General features: G+C 61.4%; 3 protein-coding genes across 4 annotated transcripts; all 3 read left to right on the top strand.

Annotated features, from left to right (window-relative positions):
• Positions 1-2023: 2023 nt before the first annotated feature.
• Positions 2024-3782, top strand: NGRN (neugrin, neurite outgrowth associated). The gene is made up of 3 exons (XM_067555427.1): positions 2024-2185; positions 2492-2602; positions 2774-3782. Exons 1-3 carry the CDS (start codon positions 2061-2063, stop codon positions 3450-3452), a joined length of 915 nt encoding a protein of 304 aa, XP_067411528.1. The 5' UTR covers positions 2024-2060; the 3' UTR covers positions 3453-3782.
• A 187-nt stretch (positions 3783-3969) lies between these two features.
• Positions 3970-7508, top strand: HDDC3 (HD domain containing 3). Of its 2 annotated transcripts, XM_067555430.1 has the most exons (5): positions 3970-4302; positions 4342-4455; positions 4818-4873; positions 5025-5265; positions 7003-7508. In XM_067555430.1, the coding sequence occupies exons 2-5, from the start codon at positions 4344-4346 to the stop codon at positions 7131-7133; spliced, it is 540 nt and encodes a 179-aa protein (XP_067411531.1). In that variant the 5' UTR covers positions 3970-4302; positions 4342-4343; the 3' UTR covers positions 7134-7508. The 2 variants fall into 2 exon arrangements, with proteins under 2 accessions (XP_067411531.1, XP_067411529.1); XM_067555428.1 differs by having other exon boundaries at positions 3972-4455.
• A 435-nt stretch (positions 7509-7943) lies between these two features.
• On the top strand, positions 7944-24156 carry VPS33B (VPS33B late endosome and lysosome associated). The gene is made up of 23 exons (XM_067555422.1): positions 7944-8077; positions 8420-8500; positions 10184-10245; positions 10789-10838; positions 11217-11284; positions 11636-11681; positions 12131-12225; positions 12572-12676; positions 14266-14362; positions 16790-16867; positions 17591-17664; positions 18162-18248; positions 18436-18526; positions 18813-18887; positions 19390-19454; positions 19525-19579; positions 19668-19714; positions 20108-20240; positions 20708-20781; positions 21461-21562; positions 21934-22009; positions 22087-22203; positions 23094-24156. The coding sequence occupies exons 1-23, from the start codon at positions 7991-7993 to the stop codon at positions 23171-23173; spliced, it is 1845 nt and encodes a 614-aa protein (XP_067411523.1). The 5' UTR covers positions 7944-7990; the 3' UTR covers positions 23174-24156.
• The last annotated feature ends 55 nt before the right edge of the window (positions 24157-24211 follow it).

Below are 24211 nucleotides of genomic sequence, written 5' to 3'. Positions count from 1 at the left end.
GGCTGGGCTGCCCTCCACAGACGTTAGCAAAAAGACCTGATGGCCTGCACATTGTTCTGGGCTCTGAATCCTGTATTGTCTAGCTGCAGGAAACGGCATATGATGGTCAAAACCAGCCAGTTGCTCACCTGTTCCACTAACGCTTTCATTCCCTCACTGGGGTGGGGGGAACAGTCACCTGCTGAGTTCGAACATGGGCTGGTCAAGTCTGGTACTCGTCTGTCCCCAGTCCGTCTAGTCCAGGATCCTGTCTCCAAGAGGGGCTAGTACCGAGTGCTTTAGAAGAACCACACAAGAGGCAGATGCAGGGTAATCTGCCCTAAGTAGGTCGTAGCCTCATTCCTGGTCATTGAAGATTGTTTTAAAGTGTGATGCACAAGGGTTACTTTCCCTGCCACAATGCTAGGTAATTATAATTGGATATTCTTATTAGCGGTTGCGTGAAAGGGTTCCCTTTTATGGGGTTTGAACTGCCCTCCCTTCACTGTCACTGAGTGTCCCCGTTGTGTTACGAGTGAGGCCCTACCAAATTCACGGTCCAGTTTGGTAAATTTCACAGTCACAGGATTTAAAGAATCTTAAATTTCATGGTTTCAGATTTCGACAGCTGAAATCTCAGGTGCTGTAAGCAGGGGTCCCGACCCCAGGGAGGGTTGCGAGGGGGTCACAAGGCTATGGTGGCGGGGTAGCAGTACTGCTAGATGTACTTCTGCGCTGCTACTGGCATTGGCGCTGCCTTCAAACTGGGCGCTCAGCAGCCACTGCTCTCTGGCCACCCAGCTCTGCAGGCAGCGCCACAACCAGCAGCAGTGCAGAAGTAAGGGTGGCAATACTGCTACCCCCCAGCGATAGTCTTGTGACCCCCTTTTGGGGGTCTCCCCATGAAATCCGGTCTTTTCTGTACTTTTACCTTATACCAGTGTTTCTCGATTGGTGTTCTGCGGAACCCGGAACACTGTTAGGGTTCCGCGAGCAGCTGTTCTCCACCACCGAGAGCAGCTGTTCCCCGCGCTGCCGATCAGCTGTTTTCTGCGCCACCAAAAAAGGGAAGATGTCCCGGATTTTTCAGCGTAGGGTATCGAGTGTAAGTGTCATTTAGTTGCTTATTTTGAAATTTTATTTGGCCCCATATGTAAAAATACTGCAATTATTTATCAAGTTCAAAAGGGTTCCGTGGCCAAATTTAATTGAGAAACACTGCCTTATAGGATACTGATTTCAGGGGGAAAGCCAGATTTCACAGACCCTGATGCATTCTTCGGGGCTGTGAATGTAGTAGGCCCCTGATTACAAGACAGGGAGAACAGTCGCTCGGGATCTTCCTTCTCTAGACGAGGCCCTATTTTGGTTTGCTCTCTAGGGTAAAAACCTCAGTCTCTGCAATCTGTCTTCACAGGAGAGTTTCTCCAGGCCCCTAAACATTCCCGTGACTGTTCTTGGAAGCCCCTCTAGTTCTGCTGCGAGGGGGCACCCATGCTGCACTGCACCCTTAGTTTGGACAATGGCACCTAATAGCTCAGTTGCTCTTGGCCCGGAGCTGCACACTGAGCCCAGGTCTCTGTGAGCCGCCTAGTGACACGTGGGTCGCCTTCCCGAGGCCACAACCGTCACAGTGCTTCGCCACCCACCCAGCAGCCTGCCCCATCTCCCCTGCAGCACCCTGGCCCATCTACCACAGTGACCCCCCCATCTCCTGCCCCCATCTACTACAGGAACCCCCCACATCTCCCCTGCAGCACCCGGGCCCATCTCCCACAGTGATCCCCCCCATCTCCTCCGCAGGGCCCTGCCCCGCCCCATCTCCCCACCCCCATCTATTACAGTGACCCCCCCCCCCCACATCCCACCCGCAGCACCTGCCCCATCTCTCATCCAACCCCCGTCTCCCACAGCGCCCCGCCCTCACAGTCACGCCCCGCCCCCATCTTCTGCAGCCGGCCCCGCTACTGGTAGCCTCGTTCTGGCCCCGCCCCTAGCCCCGCCAGCCTCGTTCTCAGAACCGCCCCGCCCCCCCCACTCTGGCGCGGGTTCCCCTCCCCCCGCACAGTCCCAGGCCGGGCATGGCAGCGTCGCTTCTCCGGCGGGGCCTGCGGGTCGCTGCCCTGCCTCGCCTGCTGGGCCGGGGGGTGGCGGGGCGGCCGGGGCCCCCGGAGCCGCTCGACCCGGCGCTGCAGGAGGTGGAGAGGTGCGGCGGGGCGGGACCGGTCCGAATGGGGGGCTGGGCTCGGCGCGGGGGACCCGGTGGGGATGATAGGGCGGGATGGGGGGCCTGAGGCGGGGCGCCCGGGGCAGGGGGGACAGTGGGGTGGGGGTGGGGCAGAATAGGGGGCTCGGCTCGAGGGGACAGGGGGATGGTGGGGGCGGGGCAGAATGGGGGGCTCGGGGCGGGATGGGGACGTGGGGGGCTCGGGGCAGGGGGACGTGGGGGGCTCGGGGCGGGATGGGGGCCCCTCACCTCCCAGGCCCCTCACCTTCTCTCCCTCCCCCCCAGGGCGCTGCAGCGGCGGAGGAAGGCGATTCGGCTGCGGAGGCTGCGGCGGGAGCTGGAGCCGGCGGGGCCCCCCCCGCGCAGCTTGAGCTGGGAGGCCATGGAGCAGATCCGGTGAGCCGCCGCCCAGCACCGCAGCCTGAGCAGGGCCGGCCCTGGCCAGTGACCCGCCGGCGGCTGCTGCCCCGGGCCCATCCAGCCTGGCTCCGGTGCGGCCAGGGTGCGGGCACGGCCGTGCTCTGGGCAGGCACTGACTCTGCCTTCCGCTGCGTCCTCTCCCGGCAGGTATCTAAGGCAGGCGTTCCCTGAGGAGTGGCCCGTGGCCCGTCTGGCCCAAGGTTTCCAGGTCAGCGTGGATGTCATCCAGAGGGTGCTGAGGAGCAGGTTCTCCCCCCCGTTGGAGCGAAGGATGGAGCAGGATGCAAGGGTGCTGGGTAAACAGGGGAGCCAGAAGCAGCCGGCTGGGCCGGACAGGAGAGCTGAGCAGATGGCCATCTCCGCAGGAGAAGGGGCTCAGCAGTTGCTACCTTCCGGGCCCAAGGATGTGGCCCAGCCGGCAGCCCCCCTGGTGCCTGGGGCCCAGTCCAGCAGTGTAGGGCCCCAGAGAAAAGCACAGCCTGGGCGAGCAGGGGAGAGGCAAAGCAGAAGAACCTCCCAACTGGTGCCTCTTCAGCCGGATGGAGCCAAGCCTGCGGCTGGGACGCAAGCCACCCTCGTGAGAAACTCTTGTCCAGGAGGAGACCGCGAGGAGTGGGATGGCCAGGTCCTGAGTGAGGCGGAGCTGGCGGAGCTGGCAGCAGGCGGCTGGGACAGCAGCCCCAAAGTGGTGCGGAGAGGACAGGAATTTTTTGACAGCAATGGGAATTTCTTGTACAGGCTCCTAGCCCGTGGGGGGGAGGAGAACAACATGCAGCCCCTTCCCCAGGCTGATGGCAAGTCTGGTAGTGGTGAAGAGAGTGTGTAGGGTGCGTGGTTGGCCTCTGTGTTACTGTCCTGTCCAGGGTGTGTGGCTAGCCCCTGCGGCCGTCCTTCCCCCAGGAATGGCTGGCGAGGCTCTCTGGGGATGCTGGAGACGTGCTCCCCTACGCTGACCTGTGTCTGGCCGCGCAAGGCTGGGTCCCTGAACTGCCCTCGGGCTGTGTGAGCCTGGCCTGGGAATGGAGGGTCGGACTGGACTTGCAGGGGAGGGGCGCTGGTGGAGAAGTGTGGGGCACCGAGGAGGGGACGAGCGGGGGGCCCAGGGCAGGAGGAGAGGGTTGCCCAGCGCCTCTGTGCGGGGAGCGGTTCGGGCAGGTCTCGGCGCAGGCTCCGGGTTCGCCCCCGGGCTCCTGCTGCCTGCTTGGCTTGTAAAGGAAAAATAAAACATTGCAACGGCTGGTGCCCGGCCCTGCTCTGCTCTGCGCGGCGTCTGCCCCCTTCGCCCCGCCGCCCCACGGACCACTCAGGCTGGCTGGGCAGTGACGCGTTACCGGGGGCGGGCGAGCTTCCAGCCCTGGCCCCTCTGCCTGCCCGGGGCCCGGCTCTGCAGCCGGCCGGCAGCGCGGGGCGCCCGGCAAGGTGTGTGTGTGGGGGGGGGTTTGATGCCGGGTGTGGCTCGGGCCCAGCTCCGAGTCCGGCCCGGCTGCCCCGCCCCCCGCCGGAGGGAGGCCGGGCGGCGGCGCTAGAGCCCGCGGGCGGCGGCTGTTCTGCGCCAGGACTTGGGGGCGGGGCGAGCTGCCGGCCCTTCCCGGCGTGCCCTGCGGCCCGGGGGCGGGGCGAGCTGCCGGCTCTTCCCGGCGTGCCCTGCGGCCCGGGGGCGGCTCGGCTCGGCTCGGTCGGGACTCGGCACTCGGCGGCTGCCCGGCCCGGCGCGGCGATGGGCTCCGAGGCCGCCCGGCTGCTGGAGGCGGCGGATTTCGCAGCCCGGAAGCACAGGCGGCAGCGGCGGAAGGACCCCGAGGGGACCCCCTACATCAACCACCCCATCGGTGCGGGGGGGTCTCCGGGCGGGGCTGTGGGGGGGGGCTGTGGAGGGGTCTCCGGGCGGGGCTGATGGCGGGGGGGGGGGCGGCGAGGGCTCCCTGCAGAGCAGCCGCCCGAGGGCGATGCCCGGGCTTGCGCTGCCCAGCGGGACCGGCCCTGCCGCCCGAGCAGCGGTGCCCACGGGCCGCATGCGGCACCGGGTCCCCCTCCAGCCCCTCCCGGCTGGGGCCCCGTTACACCGGCTCTGTCGGCGGGGCGGGGGCGCTCCGGGCTCCCAGCCGTGCGGGAGCGCAGCATCCCTGCCCGGGACAGCTCGGCTGGCTGGGCTGCTTGCCTGACGTCCCCCCTTCTCTCTCTGCTGTCTCAGGTGTGGCCAGGATTTTGTCTCGGGAGGCTGGAATAAGCGACGTTGTGGTGCTGCAGGTAAAACGCGACGCCCTGGGGGGGAGGAGGCTGTTGCACGCGTGTTAGCACCCCAGTCACCCCGCCCAGTCACCCCGGGGCTCAGTCTCCCTCTTGTTTTCACGGACCCCACGCTGCCACTCAGTCTGTTCCTTCTCCTGCCGGCTCGCAGGCGGCTCTGCTCCACGACACCGTGGAAGACACGGACACCACGTTCTCGGAGATCGAGGAGCAGTTTGGGGAGGAGGTGAGGAGGATCGTAGAGGAGGTGACCGACGACAAGATGTTGCCAAAGATGGAGCGGAAGCGCCTGCAGATAGAGCACGCGCCCCACAGCAGCCGGGGAGCCAAGCTGGTCAAGCTGGCAGACAAGCTGTACAACCTGCGGGACCTGAACCGCTGCACCCCAGCAGGTAGAGCACCCCGTGGCTCCCTGCGGGCTGATGGGCTAGCGCGTATGGGAAGTGTCAGTGCTATGCTCTGCAGAGAGTCAGGTCCACTCACACATCTGGTGTCCACTTCAATGCGGGGAAGTCTGGAAAGAGGCAATGTGCCCTATTGGCACAGGAAGCAAATGTGGCGTCTCCTCCAGCCCCAGTGGGAAAGGCAGGGCTAAATTACTGTCCTGGCGCCTGCCCTGGCGCCTGCGTGTGACCACAGACGGTTCCAGGTGTCAGGGTCTGAAGGCAGGTCTCTGTGTACTGCATGTGACCAGTGCATGCCTAGGGTAGCCCATCTGAAAATGCCACGGTCAGGGCAAGCTGCAAAAGGAGAGCAGGGTCTCCTAACTGGTGGCGAACACTGCAGTTCGATTCACCAATCAGTCACAAATAGTGCTTGTGATCCCCCACACTGGTTACCAAGAAGCTAAAAACGAGAAGTTGCACAACCCCCTTTATTGCATTTTAGTCTCTAACTCCCCATTAGCAACTTGGTCCAGTAAAAGGATAAGTTATTAAAACTCTATTCCCTTTACCAGAAATGTTCTCCTGATCCCCAAAGGGTCAGCCACTTCACCAAATCAATGTGAGTTTGGATCTTACCCAAACCACCACTCTGCCAGCCGATCCTTTAGTAACTGAAACTAAAGGTTTGTTATAAAAGGAAAGAAACAAATGAGAAGAGAGATGTTAAATGATTAAAGCAATCATACATATATTCATATACGTATATAGATCAGATTCTCAGCAGACTTGTGGAGTTTGCAGGCCTGGACAGTCCCTCTGGTGTACGTCCAGCACCTGGATGAGTCTCAGTCCTTTGTTTCACAGCGTCAGTTGTAGATGAGTTGATCCAGAGGTAGGAACTGGAAACAGGAATGACAAGATGGAGATGGTGCAGCTGCCTTTTATGTCCCTGTGCCATGTGGCTTGTCCCCAACACAGCACAGGGTATGGAAAAGCCTCAGAATCCCCTGTCCATATGCATGTTCTTGTCCTGCTGACTCATGAGGTGTAGCCCCTGGGTTCTTTCACTGGATTCATTGTACATGTGAGTTTCCTTGCTGGGCCGTTAAGCAGGCTTACTGCTGCTGCCATCCTGGCTGGGGTTTTCACCCAGAAATACAGCATGAATTTGAAATACAGATATACTAGATGTATTTAGAACTTACAATACAAACCTGATACATACATATAGACAATGTTATCATACTTAGCAAATTACAACCTTTCCCACAGTACCTGATGTGGCCTGTCTCATACAGATGACTGTAATTGTGCACTATTGATGTTCAGTAATACTATAAATGGTCCGTCCCCCCCCCCCAATCCAGCCTGTGTCACACTGAGCATGTGGAGAACAGCACAGACCCCTCCATGCTGAGCACCAGCTCCCACTGCCAGCAGAGCCCCTCTGGTGGGTGCCCGCTCTTTGGCTGACTCGCTGTCTGCTGCAGGAGGCTGTGCGTACTGAAGCTGAGCAGCAGTGCATGCGCTTTGCTCCTGGTTGTACGAATTCCTCCATCAGAGTAACTGAGGCTCTTTCATTCGCCTGACACTGCTCTCTTTTGGGCCCCAGCTCTTCCAGCCGAGGCTGTGAGTTGACACACACCTGTTTGGGTCACAGTGTGTCACTATATGCTTGTTGATGTGTGTGCTGCCCTACGTGTTGTGGTATGTCTCTGACACGCACGGTGCTCTCTGCCCTAGGCTGGTCCGAGCAGCGGGTCCAGGAGTACTTCCTCTGGGCCTCACAGGTGGTGAAGGGTCTGCGTGAGACAAGCCCAGCTCTGGAGGAGAAGCTGCAGCAGCTGTTCCGGGAGCGAGGGCTGCCTGTGTGACTGCAAGGTGCTTCCCGCATGACACTCGCCAGCGAAGCTGCGGAGACTGTCAGAGCAGCCCGTGGGCAGATGTTCACTGCTGACTTCCGCGGCATGCCTGCAGCACCTGGCCACTGCCACCTTCTCCTCCTGCCCAACGCCCCACTGCATGGCCAGCTGCCGGCCCCCCTCAGCCCAGCCTGCCCGAGAGCAGGGAGCCGATGACGGCTGCACGGACTCCTCCTGCTCCCTGCGCGCGGGGGTGGGGGGTACGGGGGGGGCAGGTGAAGGGCGGCACCGAAGGGGAAGGAGATTAAAGCCCGACTGGCGTCACCCGCCACCACATAGCGCTCTGGCCTGCCTGGTGTCACTGCTGCTGCGCCCCACCCTTCCCCCGCCGGCCCCCAGCACCCTGCCTTCGCGGGGCCCGCAGACCCCTCACCCCTCCTCCCCCTGGGGAGCCGGGCGGGGGAGGGACCCTTCCCCCAGATCCTGGGCCCCGGCCCCGGTGGGTGGGTGGGGGCAGGGCAGGCCCAGCCGGAGGCTGTGGTCGGCGTGTCTGTGAAGAGGGCCCGGGCCGGGTCACGGGGGGCTGGCCCTCGCCCGTGGGGGGGGCCCGGCTGGGTGCACACGGCCCCTCCCCCTCGGGCCTAGCCGGCCCAGCCCCTCCCCCTCACTCCTGCCGCGGGGCGGGCCGGTTTCCATGGTACCGCCACTTCCGGGGCGGGCGGCGGAAGCGGCGTAGCCGAGCCCAGCTCGGGGCGCGACTCTGGGTTCCCCCGGCCGGGAGCGGCGCGGCACGAGCCCCCCCCCCCCCCCCCGCTGGCGGCCGGCCCGGTTCGGTTCGGGTCGGCCCGGCCCGGCCCGGCGGATCCAGCATGGCCTTCCCCGGCCGCCGCGACGCGCCCGACTTCACCGTCCTCAAGCGGCTGGCGCGAGACCAGCTCATCTACCTGCTGGAGCAGGTGAGCCCGGCCCGGCCCGACCCCCGGGACCCTGTGCCCCCTCCCGGACCCTGTGCCCCCCGGACCCGAGCCGCTCTGGCGGGGCCGCTGACGGCTGGCGGGGCCGCGGTTGCTCAGGCTCTTTGCTCGCTGGGGGCCCGAGAGCGGCCCGGTGCTGCCCTGGGCTCGGCCCGGCCCGGCCCGGCTCGGCTCGGCACGGCCCGCAGGCAGAGGCGTTACAGCGAAGGCGGTGACGGCCCGTGCCCAGTGCAGGCAGGGCAGCTGCCCCGAGGCGGGCGGGGCGGGGCGCGCACCCCCTGGCGGGCGGGCACCCCCCCATGCTGCTGCCTGTTTGCTCCCCAGCTCCCGGGGAAGAAGGACCTGTTCATTGAGGCGGATCTGATGAGCCCCCTGGACCGAATCGCCAACGTCTCCATTCTCAAGGTACGCCCAGCTGCGCCCGGCCATGGCAGCACACATGCGCACCCACACACACACACCCACACACTCACACTCGGGCACCGGGCAAGGTGGTTAGCCGGGTGCCCCCGTTCCAGTCATTTGGCAAAGCCCCAAGTGTAACCGATGCAGTGAGTTCACCGTGCTGCAGCTTCGTCCGCGTGGCCAGTCCTCTTTGGCAGAAGGACAGTTCTCTGCACTGGGAGGCCCAGGACTAAATCAACGGCAGTTTTGGGGCTGCAGGTCAGGCCTGAGAGACGTTGGCGGCGTTGCGTGTAGGGAGTTTCCTGTATCGGCCCACAGGGGAAACCTCTTGTTCCAAGTCCCAGTGTCTATAATGCCATGTGTGTGGTCATCACTTCACACGCTGCATCAGCCAGGTTGTGCCCCGAGGAGCAGGCAGCTGCAGGGCCACAGACACACAGAGGAGGAGGTTCTGACTGTGCAGCAGCCGGAGTCCTGCACAGGCGCTTCTGAAACCAGCAACGCACGTTACGATGGTCTGCATGGTCTTTGTACAGGCTGCTCTACACTACAGACTTTTGTCAACCAAAGTCAACTTTTGGTGACAACACAGTGGAGGTGCACACACTACAGTGCTCCCCACCAACAAACGTCCCCTGCTTTGTCGACAAAAAATCCCCACTTCAATGAGAGGCAAACATAGAGCGACAAAGCCTCAGTGTAGACGCAGTGTGCCGTAACTGGGCCTCAGGAGCTATCCCACAATAGCCACCCTGACTGCTCTGCTCACTGGTCTGAACTCTGCTGCACTGCCCTGCACTCCAGCTACACAGGCATGCGCCCCTCCCCTCTTAAAGCCCCGAAGTTTTGGAGAGCTCACACAGCTACTGCCCAGCTGAGCAGGCCGGCTCCTGGCAGCAAATGGGCTCCTGCCTGGACCCCAGGGGAGGGGGCGGATCATTCTGGGTCTGTGGGGAGGAGAGGCTGGGAGAACGCCGAGGGGATCAGTCCTGCTCTCCTACTGCAGCATGCAGGCAGCGTGGGCTGCTGCTAGGGGTGGAGAGACTCCTGATGTGCTGTGCAGAGCCAGAGAGGGAGGCAGGGGCTGATGTTGCGTGTCCCCCTCCCCTGGTGGGTTACAGGTCTCCACTGGGGTGGGGGGACGAGGGACACCAGCTGTCTGTGCACCAGCTTCTGCCTCAGGATTGGTTGCTTCCAGCTGCTGTCTGAACTTGGAGACAACGTGTGGACACACTCCCTGTCCCCCAACACACTCTGTGTCTCTCACACACACACACCCTCCCTATCACACACTCCCCCTCCCCCTTCGGTGGGTTTCCGTGTGTGTGCAGCAGTGTCTGTGTGGCTGACAGGGTAGATGAGAAGTGGCTGTCGATCTAGTAGGATGCCCATGGAACAACGGGACTCAGGCACCTTCATCATGCGACGCTGCGCCTGCCCCGGAGGCCCTGCCAACCCTTCCCTTGCCCAGTGGGGTGGCTACCCGCAGCGCACTGCTCCCTGTCCATGCAAGAGCTGGTGTGGATGCACTCCTCTGACACCAGGAGCACAGTGAGGAGATGCAGAGCAGTTTAATTACAGCGATGGCTGTCCCCCAGCACAAGTTGTGTCGACAAACCTCCGTAGTGCAGACAAGGCCCGAGTTAACCCTCTCCTCCCCTCCCTTCCCCTTTCTGTCTCTAGCAACACGAGGTGGACAAGCTGTACAAAGTGGAGAACAAAGCCATCGTTAGCACTAGTGACCAGTGAGTCTATCCCCCGTCTGTGTCTCTGTGGGTCACTCCTAGAGCCTGCCCAGCTGCAGTTCTACTCTGCACTCGCCAGGCTTGGTTGGACCCCCTGCACGGTGCACTGCCCTCTGCCAGCATCCTGCCCGGGGTCTGCCTCTCAGCAGTGCCATGTAAGACTCATGCCCTCTGCCCTTTTAGCCATGGCCCTCAGCCTGGTGCATGAGTCTCTGAGGGATCTCGAGGGCGTGGGCTGCCAGCACGGCGGGACAGTGAGTGCTGAGAGGCAGGAAGCGCTAGTGTGGGCTTGGGAGCCGGGATTTACTTGAAGGTTTGGTGATGAGCTGTGTGGGGAGAGGAGCTACGGCAGCTAGCCTGGGGGCTGTGTCCCATCTGCCTCCAGCTCAGGCAGCTGTCTGCCTCCCTGTGTCTGCTTCTGCTGGGCCTCGCTGGCTCACCAGGGAAGGTCACAGCATGGAGTTCATGGGGAGGGGAAAAGGCGCGTATCTCGTGCCCTCCCTCCCTCCCGATTGGTCAGTCTTTCTGTCTGCCTCCCTCCAGGTTGTGCTTCCTAGTCCGGCCACGGATCACGAACGTGAAGTACATTGCAGGTGAGTGGGAGCTGTTGCTTGCAGTGCAGATATCAGTGGTCACTTCTTTGGGGCGGCTTCTGGGTAGCAGGCTCCAGGGCCTGGTGCTGGGGACATTGGTGGTTGTGTGAGGGGTGCAGTCTCTGTCCTGCACTGGCATGCACTGGGTAATCCTGGTGTCGAGGAGGGGTTGGTGCTTTGGATTAGCTGGTGCTGGGCAATCCCAAGAGGTGGGTGGGTGACTTGGCTCTCAGGCCAGAGGCCCAGTCACACCCTGAAGTCTGCTTTCTTGGCTGGCTGGTGTGTCGCGTGCCCCGTGTCTCTGTACAAGAGACATTGTGCTGGTTGAACCTTACGGGTTTTCAGTGGCCCCAGTTAAGCAGAGTCCTGTCTCTGCAGATATTGTCAATGCTGACAAGGCGTCTGGGAGGAGCCGGAAGTACAAGATTATCTTCAGTCCCCAAAAGGTTGGTGCGGTTGTCCTCTCCATGCCAGGCACCAGCCCATGTGTGGTTGGGAGCTGGGGCTAATTTACAACCCTGACAGAGCCTCGAACCCAGAGGAACTGTAACAACCTCAGGCCCCACTCCCCTGCCCACCCGACCTTCCCGTCCCCCCAGAGTCAGAATAACCAATTCCCAGTTCCCTGACCAGAAATCTGACACCAACCCCAAATGTCGCCCTGTCTGGGAGTGAGTAACTAAGAGGGCCAGCCAGCCGTGCTGCCATGGAAGCTTTCCTCGGTCCCCTCGCCCCACTAACGTGGGGAGGGAAGGGGAGCCTGCTTGGGCACTAACCAGCCTCTTCCTCTCTTGCAGTTTTACATGTGTGAAATGGTGCTGGAGGAAGAGGGAATCTACGGTGGTGAGTGGAGGAGGTGATGTGACCAGGACGGTGGGTTCTCAGGGGGCCTGTTCAGCCCATTCCCTGGATCCAGCTTGGTGGGAAGCTCAGATGGCAGAACTCTGGGGCTTGTCCCCTAGCAAGTAGGGAGCCATGTGCTGTCTTGGCCCGGGCTGTGGGGACAGGACAGCAAATTACAATGATCATGAACATCATCCAGTGGGGACTCAGGGAGGGGTGCACAGACCCTGCCATGGATGGGGGAGAGGATATGCCCCCTGTGGCTCATCATACAGGGAGAATGATGGGCAATCCTGCTCCAGCGCCATGGGGAATAGCCCCTCACAAAAGGCCTGCTCCTCCTGGGAAGGGGCCAGTGTGGCTGCAGGGCCTGAGTGTTGGAGCCTCGGGCCAGCTCTGCAGCCGGCCATGGGATATGCCAGCCCTGCTCTTCTCTGTCCCAACCTCAGATGTGACCTGTGATGAGTGGGCCTTCTACCTGCTCCCCCTGGATGATGACCTGCTCAGCATGGAGCTGCCCGAGTTCTTCCGGGACTACTTCCTGGTCAGTGGCGTGCTTCCCCGGGAATCATCCCTACAGCAGCTCGGCAGGGTGGGGGCAGGACTTTCCAAGCAGTGCGGTCCCCTCCCGCAGCTCTGCTGATGCCCCTCATCTGCTGCCCCACCCCCTGCTACTCCAGCCCCGTGCAGGCTGCCGGCTCTGGGCTGGTTTGGTGGTTTTTGTCCACAGGGCTGAACAGATTCCCGTGCTCCTGTCAGCACCTTGGGGAGCTGAGCGCCTTGTGCCTGGGCAAGGGCCAAGCCCCTGCTTAGGCACTGGGGTGACTCCGGGCCAGTCTGTCTCGGGCGGGGGGTGGGTGCTTGCTGACTTGCTCTGCTGGGCCCGGCAGGAAGGAGATCAGCGCTGGATCAGCGTGGTTGCCCGAGCCCTGCAGTTACTGAACTCCATCTTTGGGCCCTTCACTCACACCTACGGGATTGGCAGGTGTGCCAAGGTACGAGATCGGCACGGCTGGGAGGCTGGGCCTGCTGGGTCCCCTGCTCCGGGGCCGGGGCTGCATGCAGCTCCAGGGAATGGGGCTGTTTGCTGGAAGTGGGGGTGGCAGTGCAGAGCTGCACCTTTTTTACAGGCCCACAGTTGGGCAGGACTTAGTGTTAGTGCCAGTGAAAGCTCAGATTCAGTTTTCTTCAGTGCAAAGCTCTGTATCTGACAGTCACAGACAGGCAGCAAAGGTTATACAGAGCCTCCTGTAAACAACCCTCCGTTCCCCAAGCATGAGCCCCCAGTATCTGTGTTGGCCCCACACAATGCCCTGCTTGGCAAACAAAGCAGGTACAGTTACCGGTTCTAGACAGAGCCTGTTCTTCTTCTTCTTCTTGAGCCCTTGGTCTGTTGAATGTTCCCTTGTGGCAGGGTGTTGGCTACCCCGGGACCCTCTGATTCTGAAATCCCTCACGGTAGAGGGTTGGCTACCCCGGGACCCTCTGATTCTGAAATCCCTCACGGTAGAGGGTTGGCTGTCCTGGGACCCTCTGATTCTGAAATCCCTCACGGTAGAGGGTTGGCTGTCCCGGGACCCTCTGATTCTGAAATCCCTCACGGTAGAGGGTTGACTACCCCGGGACCCTCTTCTGTCCTACAGTATTACTAGCCTCTTCAGATGCGTGTGACGTGCGATATTCCCCAGTACTCGTTCCCTTTTTCAAAGGCGACACACGTCCCCAAAACATGCCGTTAGCGTTTCAGCATTTCGTAATTTTTGGAGGGACGACTGGGATGGACCAAGGATCAGCTGACGTTTACCCTTGTCAGTCATTCACCTGGGCCCCTGATGACATGCGTTTCTTTAGGGTCACTTGACCCAGGTCAGTTAGTGTCAAGTCCACCACGTGAAGGGGTCTTCCACGTGCCCCCTAGGCGAACTGGCCATTGACTGACCCGATGATAGGACTTCCCGATCCGCACAAATACACACAAGCCCCTGGTTAAACATCCAGGGCTCCTGTCAGTGCCGGGTGCAAGTGGAGCACGCCGTCATTTTCCATACACCCATCTAATGCTCCCAGAATCCTCTGCATGTCGGACTCCCAGACTTGTCAATTCCAATGTTCCCTAGGACTCAGCACAGCCCCGCAGGGAGCTTTGCACTGGAATCTCTCCGGGCAGGCGGAGGCTTGTATGAATTTGGGGGCAGGGAGACACGTGTAGACTGCCCACCCATGTGCTTCCAGGTGGGGCATTTGGAATAGAGGCTCCTCGTCTGCGGAGGGACTGCTGGTCGTTACAGACCTTCCAGCAGGGAGCGCTCCCAGCACCTCCCTGCTGTGCGGTGGAGCGTCGTGCGGAGGGGCCAGGGAAATGTCGGCCTCCTATCAAGCGTCGGGTGGGGGGAATCCCTCGCTCGCGCTGGTCTGCTGAAGTGATTGTGGGGGACCCAGCCCCCCAGGCCTCCTGGCTCCGGGACTTGCTGCTTTCATTCTTGCCGCCAGGCTGTCTGACTGCTCTGGCACTGGGGGCTGGCTGGTTCCCATGGCAGGGCTGGCATCCTCCGGGCACTGATGTGCTGCTTCCACTCCCTCCCAGATGGTCTATGAGGTGTGGCGAGAGCTGGTGGAGGAGAGCGAGGGTGACAGCCAAGCCAGGAGGCCGGAGATCAGCCACATCTTCCTCATGGACAGAGGTAGGGGGCAGCTGGTCACGGGCAGGCTGCTGCAGCGGGAGGGGCCGGTGAGGCCCTTGCTCTCGGGGCTGAGCTAGCGAGCTGCCTGGTGGGGCTGCGAGCGGCTGGCACTGGCGGGTGAGGGCGGGGGCAGCGGGGTCTCGGTTCAGGGCGGGGAGGCCCAGCCTGTGCCCCTGCGGTGGTTCTTCGCGTGCTTGTTCGTGTCCATTCTGAATTAGGTGCGTGTGCACCGCATGCACTGGTGTGGAAATTTTCCCCCTAGTGGGATCTGTAGGACCGGCTCTAGCGGCGGCGCGCGTATGCGCTCATATATGGGGCGCTGCCGGCCCCTCTCCCTACCGGTTCCTTCTGGCCGCCCGTGAGGGTGCTGGGACGCTCTCTTGCTCTCACAGGCATTCATAGTCCTAGTGGTTCGTTGTTTAATCTAGTGTGCGGCGGTGGTGTTCTCTTAACAGCTTAGCAGTTACTTCAGTGGACTTTATCCCAGTGTCGGGGCATGCCCCGATCCCCGGGGTTTTAACCCTGCACTTCTTGCCTCTCAGCGACCCGCACCAAAGTTGTTTGACGTGTTTAGGAAAAACGCACGGGTGAGAGAAGTACAGAAGTTGCAAACGTTTTCCTCTTCGAAGCGGAGAAGACAGAGACATTCGACTCGGCCATTCTGATGGGATTGGCACTTAGACCAGCATCAGAACCGAGCTCAGACGCGGCACCGAGTGCTACAGCGCCAACAAGAAGCACTTGGCGCCCGCCCGGCACCAATCGACATCTCTGGTTCCGAAGAAGCGTTCAAAGAAGGGCCACATCGGGAAGGGGCAGCCACCAATCCCGAAACCAGTTAAGGAGACAGGGACGTCAGTAAGACCCACGGGGAGGATTTCCGCCTGTATGAGCATTGAGTCCAGCACCTGTACCGCTGCCGACGCCGGGCCCGTCACCAGGTGGTTCCCACCACGCCTGAAGCATTCCAGGCAATGAAGGACCTTCTAACAGCTCCAGTGCCATCCACACCTCAGGAAGGGAGGCCTGCACACCGTGAGCTGACTACCTCTTCGGGGAGTTCATCAAGGAGAAAGCCGGCGCTGCAACGGTCCCCCCAGCGAAGTGCTGATCGCCGGACCGTTGGTACTGGTCCTGGTCCCCAGAGCCGTGTCACGAGAAGTCGGGATCCTGCCTCTGGTCTCTGGACCGTGCCTTGGAGTGCTAGCACTGATCCCTGAAACGACAGCCCCAGTCACCAGAGCGCGGTCGTTCTCCAGACCACGGCACTGATCCTACTCCCGAGATAAGTCCCTGGGCCCCGGTACCACTTGCTGAGTCCTTACAGGAAGCCTCAGGACAAAACGCAGTCACAAGACTCCCAGCGTGAGGTTCCCGGCACCGCTCCCCGACACCAGAGTACCGGCATTCAAGAGGCGGTGCGGAGAGGCAAGCAGTGCTAGCTCCTCTGTGATCACCCAGGGACATTTCCTCAGACTTGGAAGGAGAAGTAGTAGTCCCTCCAAAGGGACAGTCTGCCTGCCAGCCGACTGGTTTTCCCATGCTGCCCCAGATGGGTTCTTGGCCGCAGGGGCAGTGGCCCGGTCTCTGGCAGTTTTGGAACTCGGGGGGGTTTCCACAGTCCGCGGTTCCGCAGACTTACTCAGCAACTGGAACCTCAGTACCATGTTCTTTGGTAGCCCAGGGAGCAGCATGGACTTAGACGTGGACTCGGAGCTGGAAGAGGCACCTTCAGCCAGTCAATCAGAGGCTACCCTCTTCCGTCGCTCGACACAGCTCTTCATCGCGGTTGCTGAGCGTATGCAAGGTTGTCCGGTTTCCTCGCAGCGTATTGCGTCGGGGATCATGGCTTGCATCCACGCTTGCTACAACCAGGCAGTGGCAGTGCCCTCAGCATTGCTGTCAGCCCACTCTGAGAGCGCAAACATCTTCGGCGCTGTTCTGGCTCGTGCCCATTGAGGATATTTGCAGAGCTGCTACACGCTCTTCAGTCCATCCGTTCGCGTCCCACTGCCGTCACGCAAGCGCGGGGTGATGCAGGGCAGTCGTCCTGGCCATGAACTCCTACCCACCTCCAGAGGTACTGCTGGTGGGTCACCTCATTCAGAATGGACGTGAGCAAGCACTCGAATCAAAACGAGCAGTTACTTATCTCATGTTGTTCTTGAGACGTGCTGCTCATGTCCATTCCACAACCCACCCTCTGTCCCTGCTGTCGGAGTTTCAGCAAGAAGGAACTGGAAGGGGGTGGGGGCCGGCAGCGCCCTATATACAAGCGTGTACGCACGCCACTGCAGAGGGTGCTAGAGCCGGCCCCACGGATACACTAGGGACACGCAGCGTGTACACACCTCATTCAGAATGAACATGAGCAACGCGTCGTGAAGAACAAGTTTTGAAGTAAGTAACCGTTCTCTCTCATTGCAGACGTGGATTACGTCACGGCGCTCTGCTCCCAGGTGGTGTATGAGGGCCTGGTGGATGACACATTCCGCATCAAATGTGGTAAGTTGTGGGTGGCAGGCAGAGATGGCAGCGTGCTGGGCAAGGGGGCCCTGCTTTGTGGACGCCCTGCCTGGGGCATGGTGGCATGAGTGCAGGCAGAACAGTGCACCTGCAGCTCTCTGCCCCAGTGCTTCCTCCTCAGCATCTCCCCAAGTGGGAGGGGGTCAGGGAGGCTGGGACGGGGCAGGGGTGAGGGATACCTGATGTTGGCAGGTTCCGGGGCCCATTGCAGCTGGCCTCCAGAGTGCTTTGGCAGAGGGCAGGGGGGTGGCACAATGGCTATGTTGTGCTCTGGGGCGGTTCCTTTGGCAGCTTTGCTCACTCCCTGCGCCTCTGCCTGGATCCCTTCTGAACACACCGGATGCTCCATGCAAAGCAGCAGGACGCATGGCACGTTGGACCAGCGGCCTGCCCCGGCTGGTGCCCTCCCTTCAGCGGGGCTGTCACCGGACGCCTGTGAGGGAGGCATAAGCTAGGGTTACAGGCTGGGCCCAGCGCAGGCCCAGGGACCCGCCCAGGGATTCCCCTCTGAACACGGATGGCACCCAGCAAAGAGCTCTGGGGCTGGTGGGGGTGGGTGGCTAGCCCAGGCGGCGTCTCGCTGGCTGTTGGGGTGGTTAATGGAACAGCCCGTCCTGGGAGCACTGGGAGCTCCTCCTGGCCGCAGGGCAGAGCGTGGGGCCGTGGCCTGCGGATTGTAACTGTTCACACTGCTCTCGGCAGGGAGCGTGGACTTTGGGCCAGACGTCACCTCCTCTGACAGGAGCTTCAAAGTGCTGCTCAATGCCCAGGACAAGGTGAGTCCGGCTGGTGTGACTCGCCAGCCTCCGCACGCTCCCCACACACCTGGGCCCTGCTAGCCTGTCAGGGTGCCAGCCTGGGGGCGGCTGGATTGATGGTGAGATGTGGGCAGCTAGAGCCTAGTCAGAGTGTAGAACTGGGGCTTGGTCCCAGCTCCTTTGCCCGTAGCATCACAGGATCCACCCTGTGGGGCTGATCCGTACTGGCGGCCCAGCGGAGCCCCAGCCTGCTGCATGTGACCTTTGGAGGCCCCGTTGCTGGAGGTTTTCTGCCGCTCCTGGCTGTGGATAAAGCTCAGCCCCCCTTGGCCACGGTGCCCTCTCTGTCCTGGGCTGCAGGGAGGCCTGCCAAGAGTGCTGGGCCAGACTGGGGCTGGCCACTCATGCCTGGGCCTGAGCACAGCTCCTCCCGCCTGGCACAGGAGGCGCTCTCTGGGGAGTCCCAGGCCAGGCCCTGGCCGTGCGGCTAACCCGCTGTGGCTGTTCTGGTGCAGGTGTTCGGCGAGATCCGGGACGAGCACTTCTCCAACGTCTTCGGCTTCCTGAGTCAGAAGGCGCGGAACCTGCAGGCGCAGTACGATGTAAGTGCCGGGCTCAGCCTGGCCAGCGCCCCCAAGCAGCCCTGCCCGCTGCCGGGTGCTGCCCCCGTCCCTGCCCTGGCTCTCCCTCATTGCGCCCTCCCCACTATCCAAGGGTGGTGGGGGAAGGGGCATTGAATTGCCCTCCCTGCCCTGAGGCCCAGTGTTCAGACGATGTCCTCTCCTGCAGCGACGGCGCGGGATGGACATCAAGCAAATGAAGAACTTCGTCTCCCAGGAGCTGAAGGGGCTAAAGCAGGAGCACCACCTGCTGAGCCTGCGTAGGTACCAGGCTGGGGGCCCCGGATGCAGAGCAGGGTGTGAGGGGGGGAATGGAGTGAGCCGAAGAGTATCTCCGTCCCCTGCTGGCCTAGGCACTGGGGCGGGATGGGAAAGCAGCGCAGACTGCCGCAGCCAGTCTAAAGGCTGCTGGCATGTGAGGGTATCGCTGTCTGTGCCATCCGGCAGGGTCCCCCCCAGCTTTGCAGCCCAGGCTGTATGAAGAACGTGGCCCCATGGCTCTTGTGCAGAGGCCCTGCACTGATTTCTTCTCTCTGGACCGTGCAGATATTGGCGCCTGCGAGTCCATCATGAAGAAGAAAACCAAGCAGGATTTTCAGGAGCTGCTAAAGGCTGAGCACTGTGAGTGGACGTCTGGACAGCCCTGCTTGGGCTCCTTCACCGCCTGCATGCCTCTCAGCATGGCCACAACCCTGGGCATGTGCCATTCCCGACTGCAGCCATCTGGGACAGATGTGCTTCCGCTTTGGGGCTGGCGTGGCCTGGCAGGCAGATTTGTGCCCAGGTCCCCGACGGGTTCAATGCACTTCTCCAGCCTGGGGGGCAGGGCACTGCAGCGTGCACCCTTTCCCCAGCTGGCTTAGTGAGGAGGAATAAGCGTTGCCCTCGGGAGCTGAGCAGCACCATGCACCTCCCAGAGCTGGCGGAGGAAGGTCACTGGGCCAGCGGGAGGGGGAGTCGAGGGCAGTGCTGGGAACGGTCCTGACTCCCAGCACGCCAGGAAGCTGGCAGTCCTGCCAGGCCCGGGATCCCTGCAGGGTGTCTGGGCAGGGCGAGAGTACGGGCAGTGCAGGCCAGGGCTCAGCTCTGAGGGTGCAGGGGTGACTTTCCCTTCCCCCACTAGCTCTTCTGGAGGGCTTCGACATCCGCGAGAGCACCAGCTACATAGAGGAGCACATCGACCGGCAGGTGAGTGCTGGGCCTGGGGCTGGGCCGCTGCGGGCCGGCCACTCGCTCACCCTCCCTGATTTCTGTGCAGGTCTCCCCCATCGAGAGTCTGCGCTTAATGTGCCTCCTGTCAGTGACGGAAAATGGTGAGCTCCTTGCTAGAGAAGGGGGCAGCAGAGGGGGGACGTGGTTATGGGGCTTTGCACTCAGCTCTCCCCTTGTAAACTCCCACAGGTCTGATCGCGAAGGATTATCGCTCCCTGAAAACCCAGTACCTCCAGGTGAGTGCGGGAGGGAGTGTAGCTGTGGGGTGGGAGGAGTATCCGGGGGACTGTCTCTCTCTCTCTCTCTCTCTCTGTGTGTGTGGGCGTGTGTGTGTGTGGGCTGGCCCTGTGTCTAGGAACCAGAGAGGAGTGTGGGTTCAGCTCCATACTCCACCCTCCTGCTGTCTGCATGAGGGGTTGTTTGCACGTTGTGTGCATGCCGTCCCTTGCTGTGCGTCTCCCGAAGCTGCGGCAGGCCCGTGACCCCTCCCCGGAATACTGAGGGCCCCCCCCCGGGACACTGCGAGCTGGTCTGGCAGACTCTGTTTCCCAGGCTGGGGTTCTGTCCTGTGCTCACCCGTGCCAGGAGCTGGAGTTCTGGCCTGACCCTCACCTTGCCTTGCCCCCCAGAGTTATGGGCCTGAGCACCTGCTGACCTTTCATAACCTCAAGCGCATTGGGCTGCTAATGGAGCAGGCCCCAGGGGAGACCCTGACCGCTGTGGAGAACAAAGTCAGCAAGCTGATGACCGACCGAGCAGCAGGTATGGGGCAACTCTGCCCACCGCGCCCTGGGGTAGTTCTGTCCGAGTGCCGAGCCCCGCCCGTCTCTGATCTGCAGGAGGATCTTGGGGCTGGCACATATAGGGCACTTCCCTGTGATTCCGCCTTCTGGGCAGGGCATGGCATGGCAAACCCAGAGCTGGCGGGGCGGTGCTCCCTGTCACTATCGGTTGTGCTCCTGCCTCGCCCAGCCCAGCCAGGCATGGGGGGATCCGGCTCTGCTCTGGAATGGAAGGTTGGGGGGAAAGGTGGGGAGACCCTGAAGGTTTTAGCAGCTCATTGGGAGTTGTCACCCCTTTTCTCCCAGGGGAAATAAAAACTCCCTCCCTGTATTCGCTGCCCCGTAGCAGCACTCCCTGTGGGCAGCCATGGAGAACCTGCTGAGGCCAGGTGAGCTAGTGATCCTGAGGCTCCTGGCTCCAACCTGCCTCTTTGCCTTATTTTCCAGGGAAACTCACAGATGCTTTTAATTCTCTGGCCAGGAAGAGCAATTTCCGAGGCATAAGCAAGAAGCTGGGCTTGGTAGGTCCCCTCCGGAGCTGCTGACTGTGCTCCCCTCCCACACGGTTGCTAGAATGGGGTTGGGGGAGTGTGTAACGTTGCTGGCTGTAGATGGCCTTGGCTGCCCTCTTCCGGCTCTGCCCGTGCTCCTGGCCAAGGAGGGGAGCCAGAGGTTGCCCTTGGAGATCCTGGGTAGCAATGGTGGCTTGGTGCCTTTCTCCTTTCCAGGCTTAGGGGAGCTGCGGCCTTTCCTCTCCGCTGTGGGCCTGGCCTCCCATCTAGGCAGGACGATGTGCTGTGTTGGGGGCTGACTCCCTGGGGGGAAGCTGCAGTTCAGCAGAATGCAAAGGCCCCTGCGTAGTGGAGTGGGTCAGTGTGAACACTCTGGCTTGGGGGGTTCTGGAGAGAATTAGCTGCAGTCTGTAAAGGCCTGTGTGGTTTAGAGGCCGGTGCTTGTTCTGCCCCATCAGTTGGCTGTCAGGGCCTGAGTTTGCTGGCATTCACAGCACGGTGCAAGGCACACCTGCTTGGCACTGGGTCTTCACTAACTGGCTTCTGCGGACAGGACAGGACAGGACAGTGTCTCATGTATTTGTGCACCCCAGAGGTTGCATCCATGGGTGCTTCAAACCCAGTCTCTGCTCCCAGAGGGTACCAACAGCTTGCTCACTGTTGGGGGGTAACTTGCCTGTCTCTGTAGATCCCCCGTGTTGATGGCGAGTACAACCTGAAGATGCCCCGAGACATGGCCTATGTCTTCAGTGGGGCCTACACCCCCCTGAGCTGCAAGATCATTGAGCAGGTGAGTCTATCTGTGGGCACCTGACCATGCTGGTGGTGTGGGGAACTCCCTTCACCTGTCACATGGGGCCTTGCCTTCCTTGGGAGCACAAGTACCTGCTGGGTCCGGCTGCGCTGTCCTGCACAGGTTCCTCTGCTCGGGACGATGGCCTCTCCTGGCTGGGGCTGGCTTGGCTAGAAGTGGCTAACCTGATGCCACTTCTTGCTCTTGGAAGGGTGAGGCACCCATGTGCCCACCTGCTCGTCCTGTGCCCCTTATTCCTCTCCCCAGTGCCCTGGGCTGGCAGCTGGTTTCTTGCTCTCCCATGGTCACATGATGCTCTTCTGCTTCCCCTGCCCTTGATGGACTCTGTCCTACCCGTCTCCCTTCAGGTGCTGGAGCGCAAGGGCTGGCTGGGCCTGGAGGAGGTGGTGCGCCTGCTGAATGGCAATGAGTTTGCCCCTACAGGTAATACTTGCTCCTGGAGTTGCTGGGGGTGGGTGGGGTTGGGGGAGCTGGTCCACTTCATGTTCTGTTCCTTCCAGAGCCGGTCATGGAGGAGAATCCCACCTGGGAGGTGCAGCCTGTCATCCTAGCAGTCTTCCTGGGAGGCTGCACCTTTTCTGAGATCTCTGCACTCCGATTCCTGGGGAAGGAGAAAGGTACCAGCCAGGGCACTGCATTGTCGTCTCCTCCGCTGCTGGGGAGGAAGGATTGGGCAGCCTAACTGCACAAGGACCAGAAACTGTCCCCTCCCTCCCTGAAAGAGACCCCCCCAGTATAACCCCCGGGCACAGATGCATTGCGTTAGCAGTACCTGTGCCAGTGATGATTGAAACTGGACTCACTCCCTCCCTGAAAGAGACACCCCCAGTATAACCCCCGAGCACAGACGCATTGCGTTAGCAGTACCTGTGCCAGTGATGATTGAAACTGGACTCACTCCCTCCCTGAAAGAGACCCCCACAGTATAACCCCCGAGCACAGACGCATTGCGTTAGCAGTACCTGTGCCAGTGATGATTGAAACTGGACTCACTCCCTCCCTGAAAGAGACACCCCCAGTATAACCCCCGAGCACAGACGCATTGCGTTAGCACTGCCTGTGCCAGTGATGATTGAAACTGGACTCTCTCCCTCGTTCCAGCCCCAGAGGCTAATTCCCAGGCTCTTGCATAGTAAAGTGGGGAGGTTAAAGGTCTGGACCTCCCCCCAATCTTCCTGTCCTGGGTCCATCTGCAAATGGGTCCAGACCTTTCTTACACTGTGTGCAAACCAGTGCCAGGAGTATGGGGGAAGCACCCATCACATGCCTTCGTCCTGGCCAGATGACTGCTCTGAGCTCCCCCAGTTTCTATGAGCCTCACCCCCACGCTGGGTCTGCTCGCAACAGTGCTCTGAGCAGCTCTCCCTGTACTTGGCACAATGATTCTTCTGCCCCTGGGTTGGTGGCAGGGCCAGGCCCTAGCAAGGTTCAGGGGCAGCCTGGCAGCTCCCGTTCTCTCCACCCTTTGGTCTCACCCATTTTTCTTTCACCTCTGTGGGTTTCTCAGGGTACAAGTTTATATTCCTGACAACAGCAATCACGAGCAGCGCCCGGATGATAGATGCCATGATGGAGGCGAAGGTGTGAGGCAGGGGTGAGCCGGGGCCCTGGCAGAGCAGCATGTGCCAGCTGGGGTCACACTCCACAGCGGACACTACCTGCCCGGTGTTGGGCATGACACGGGAGTGTGACGACACAGCAACGGGAGCCAGGGAGAGCAGCAGCCCATCCTGCCATGAGAGCATCTTTGTGGGTTTCCCGAAGGCTGCAGCTTGGAGTTCAATGGGACAGAGAGACCGGGCGGGGGCAGTCGAGGTCTATCTCTGGAGAGCTGGAGGAGGGAAGAAGCTGTTTTCCATTCCTACAGCCCTTGGCTGTTTGCGTCTTTAGCATGGCTCAGGCCAGCAGGGCCACTGGCCAGCCACGTCCCTGTGCTTGGTTCACTGGTGCTTCCAGCGGTGGGTGGGTGGCTGGTAAAGGGACCTCGCTGGCCTTTTGGATTCTTATTTCAGTTTTTATGTCCTGGCTGCCTCCCCAGCCCTGCACAGACGGGTCAGTAGCGGGGCCCTGCCCAGCTGTTAGCAGCACTACCTTCTTTCCCTGCTGAGGCCTGTTCACCTGGAGAAATTAAGGAGGCAGGGCCTGTCTCCTCCTCCCCTTTCCCTGGGGGGAAGCTGGCGGGTACTGGAGTCACAAGTGCGAATGAAGTGCCGTGCTACCTGGATTTTGAGTGCCTGTTCATTCACGTCATAGCAGGGCTGCCAGTCAGGCCTGATGGAGCAAGGGGGGCCTGGCGGGGCTGCTGTGGGGTCGGGGGGGCTGTGCCGAGAGGAGGGTTGTGCGGGGGGTAGGGGGGAAGACGAGGGTCCCTACAGACCTGGGCAGGTCACGAAGTAGGCCGTGTCTTTAGCTGAGCACGAGGCAGGGCGGGCCCAGGCTCTGCCGCTCCGGCCTGCAGCAGGCTGGGGTCCCAGCCCGAGGGCTGCGGGCTGTGGTGCAGGGGGGGCCTGGCGCTGGCACCCTGCAACCCCCGGCCTGGCAGCGGGGTGCCCCCGTGGGAGTTTGCTGCAGCGCTGGGGGGGGGAGGCACTTCCTGCAGCGGGGGGACTGAAGCTGCATTTCCCC

The sequence above is a fragment of the Emydura macquarii genome, unplaced genomic scaffold (assembly GCF_026122565.2).
Source record: "Emydura macquarii macquarii isolate MOO-44397 ecotype Brisbane River unplaced genomic scaffold, CSIRO-AGI_Emac_v2 contig_1644, whole genome shotgun sequence".
Taxonomy (NCBI): Eukaryota; Metazoa; Chordata; order Testudines; family Chelidae; genus Emydura; species Emydura macquarii.
The sequence above is the reverse complement of the archived record's forward strand: the minus strand, read 5'-3'. Positions and strand labels throughout refer to the sequence as shown.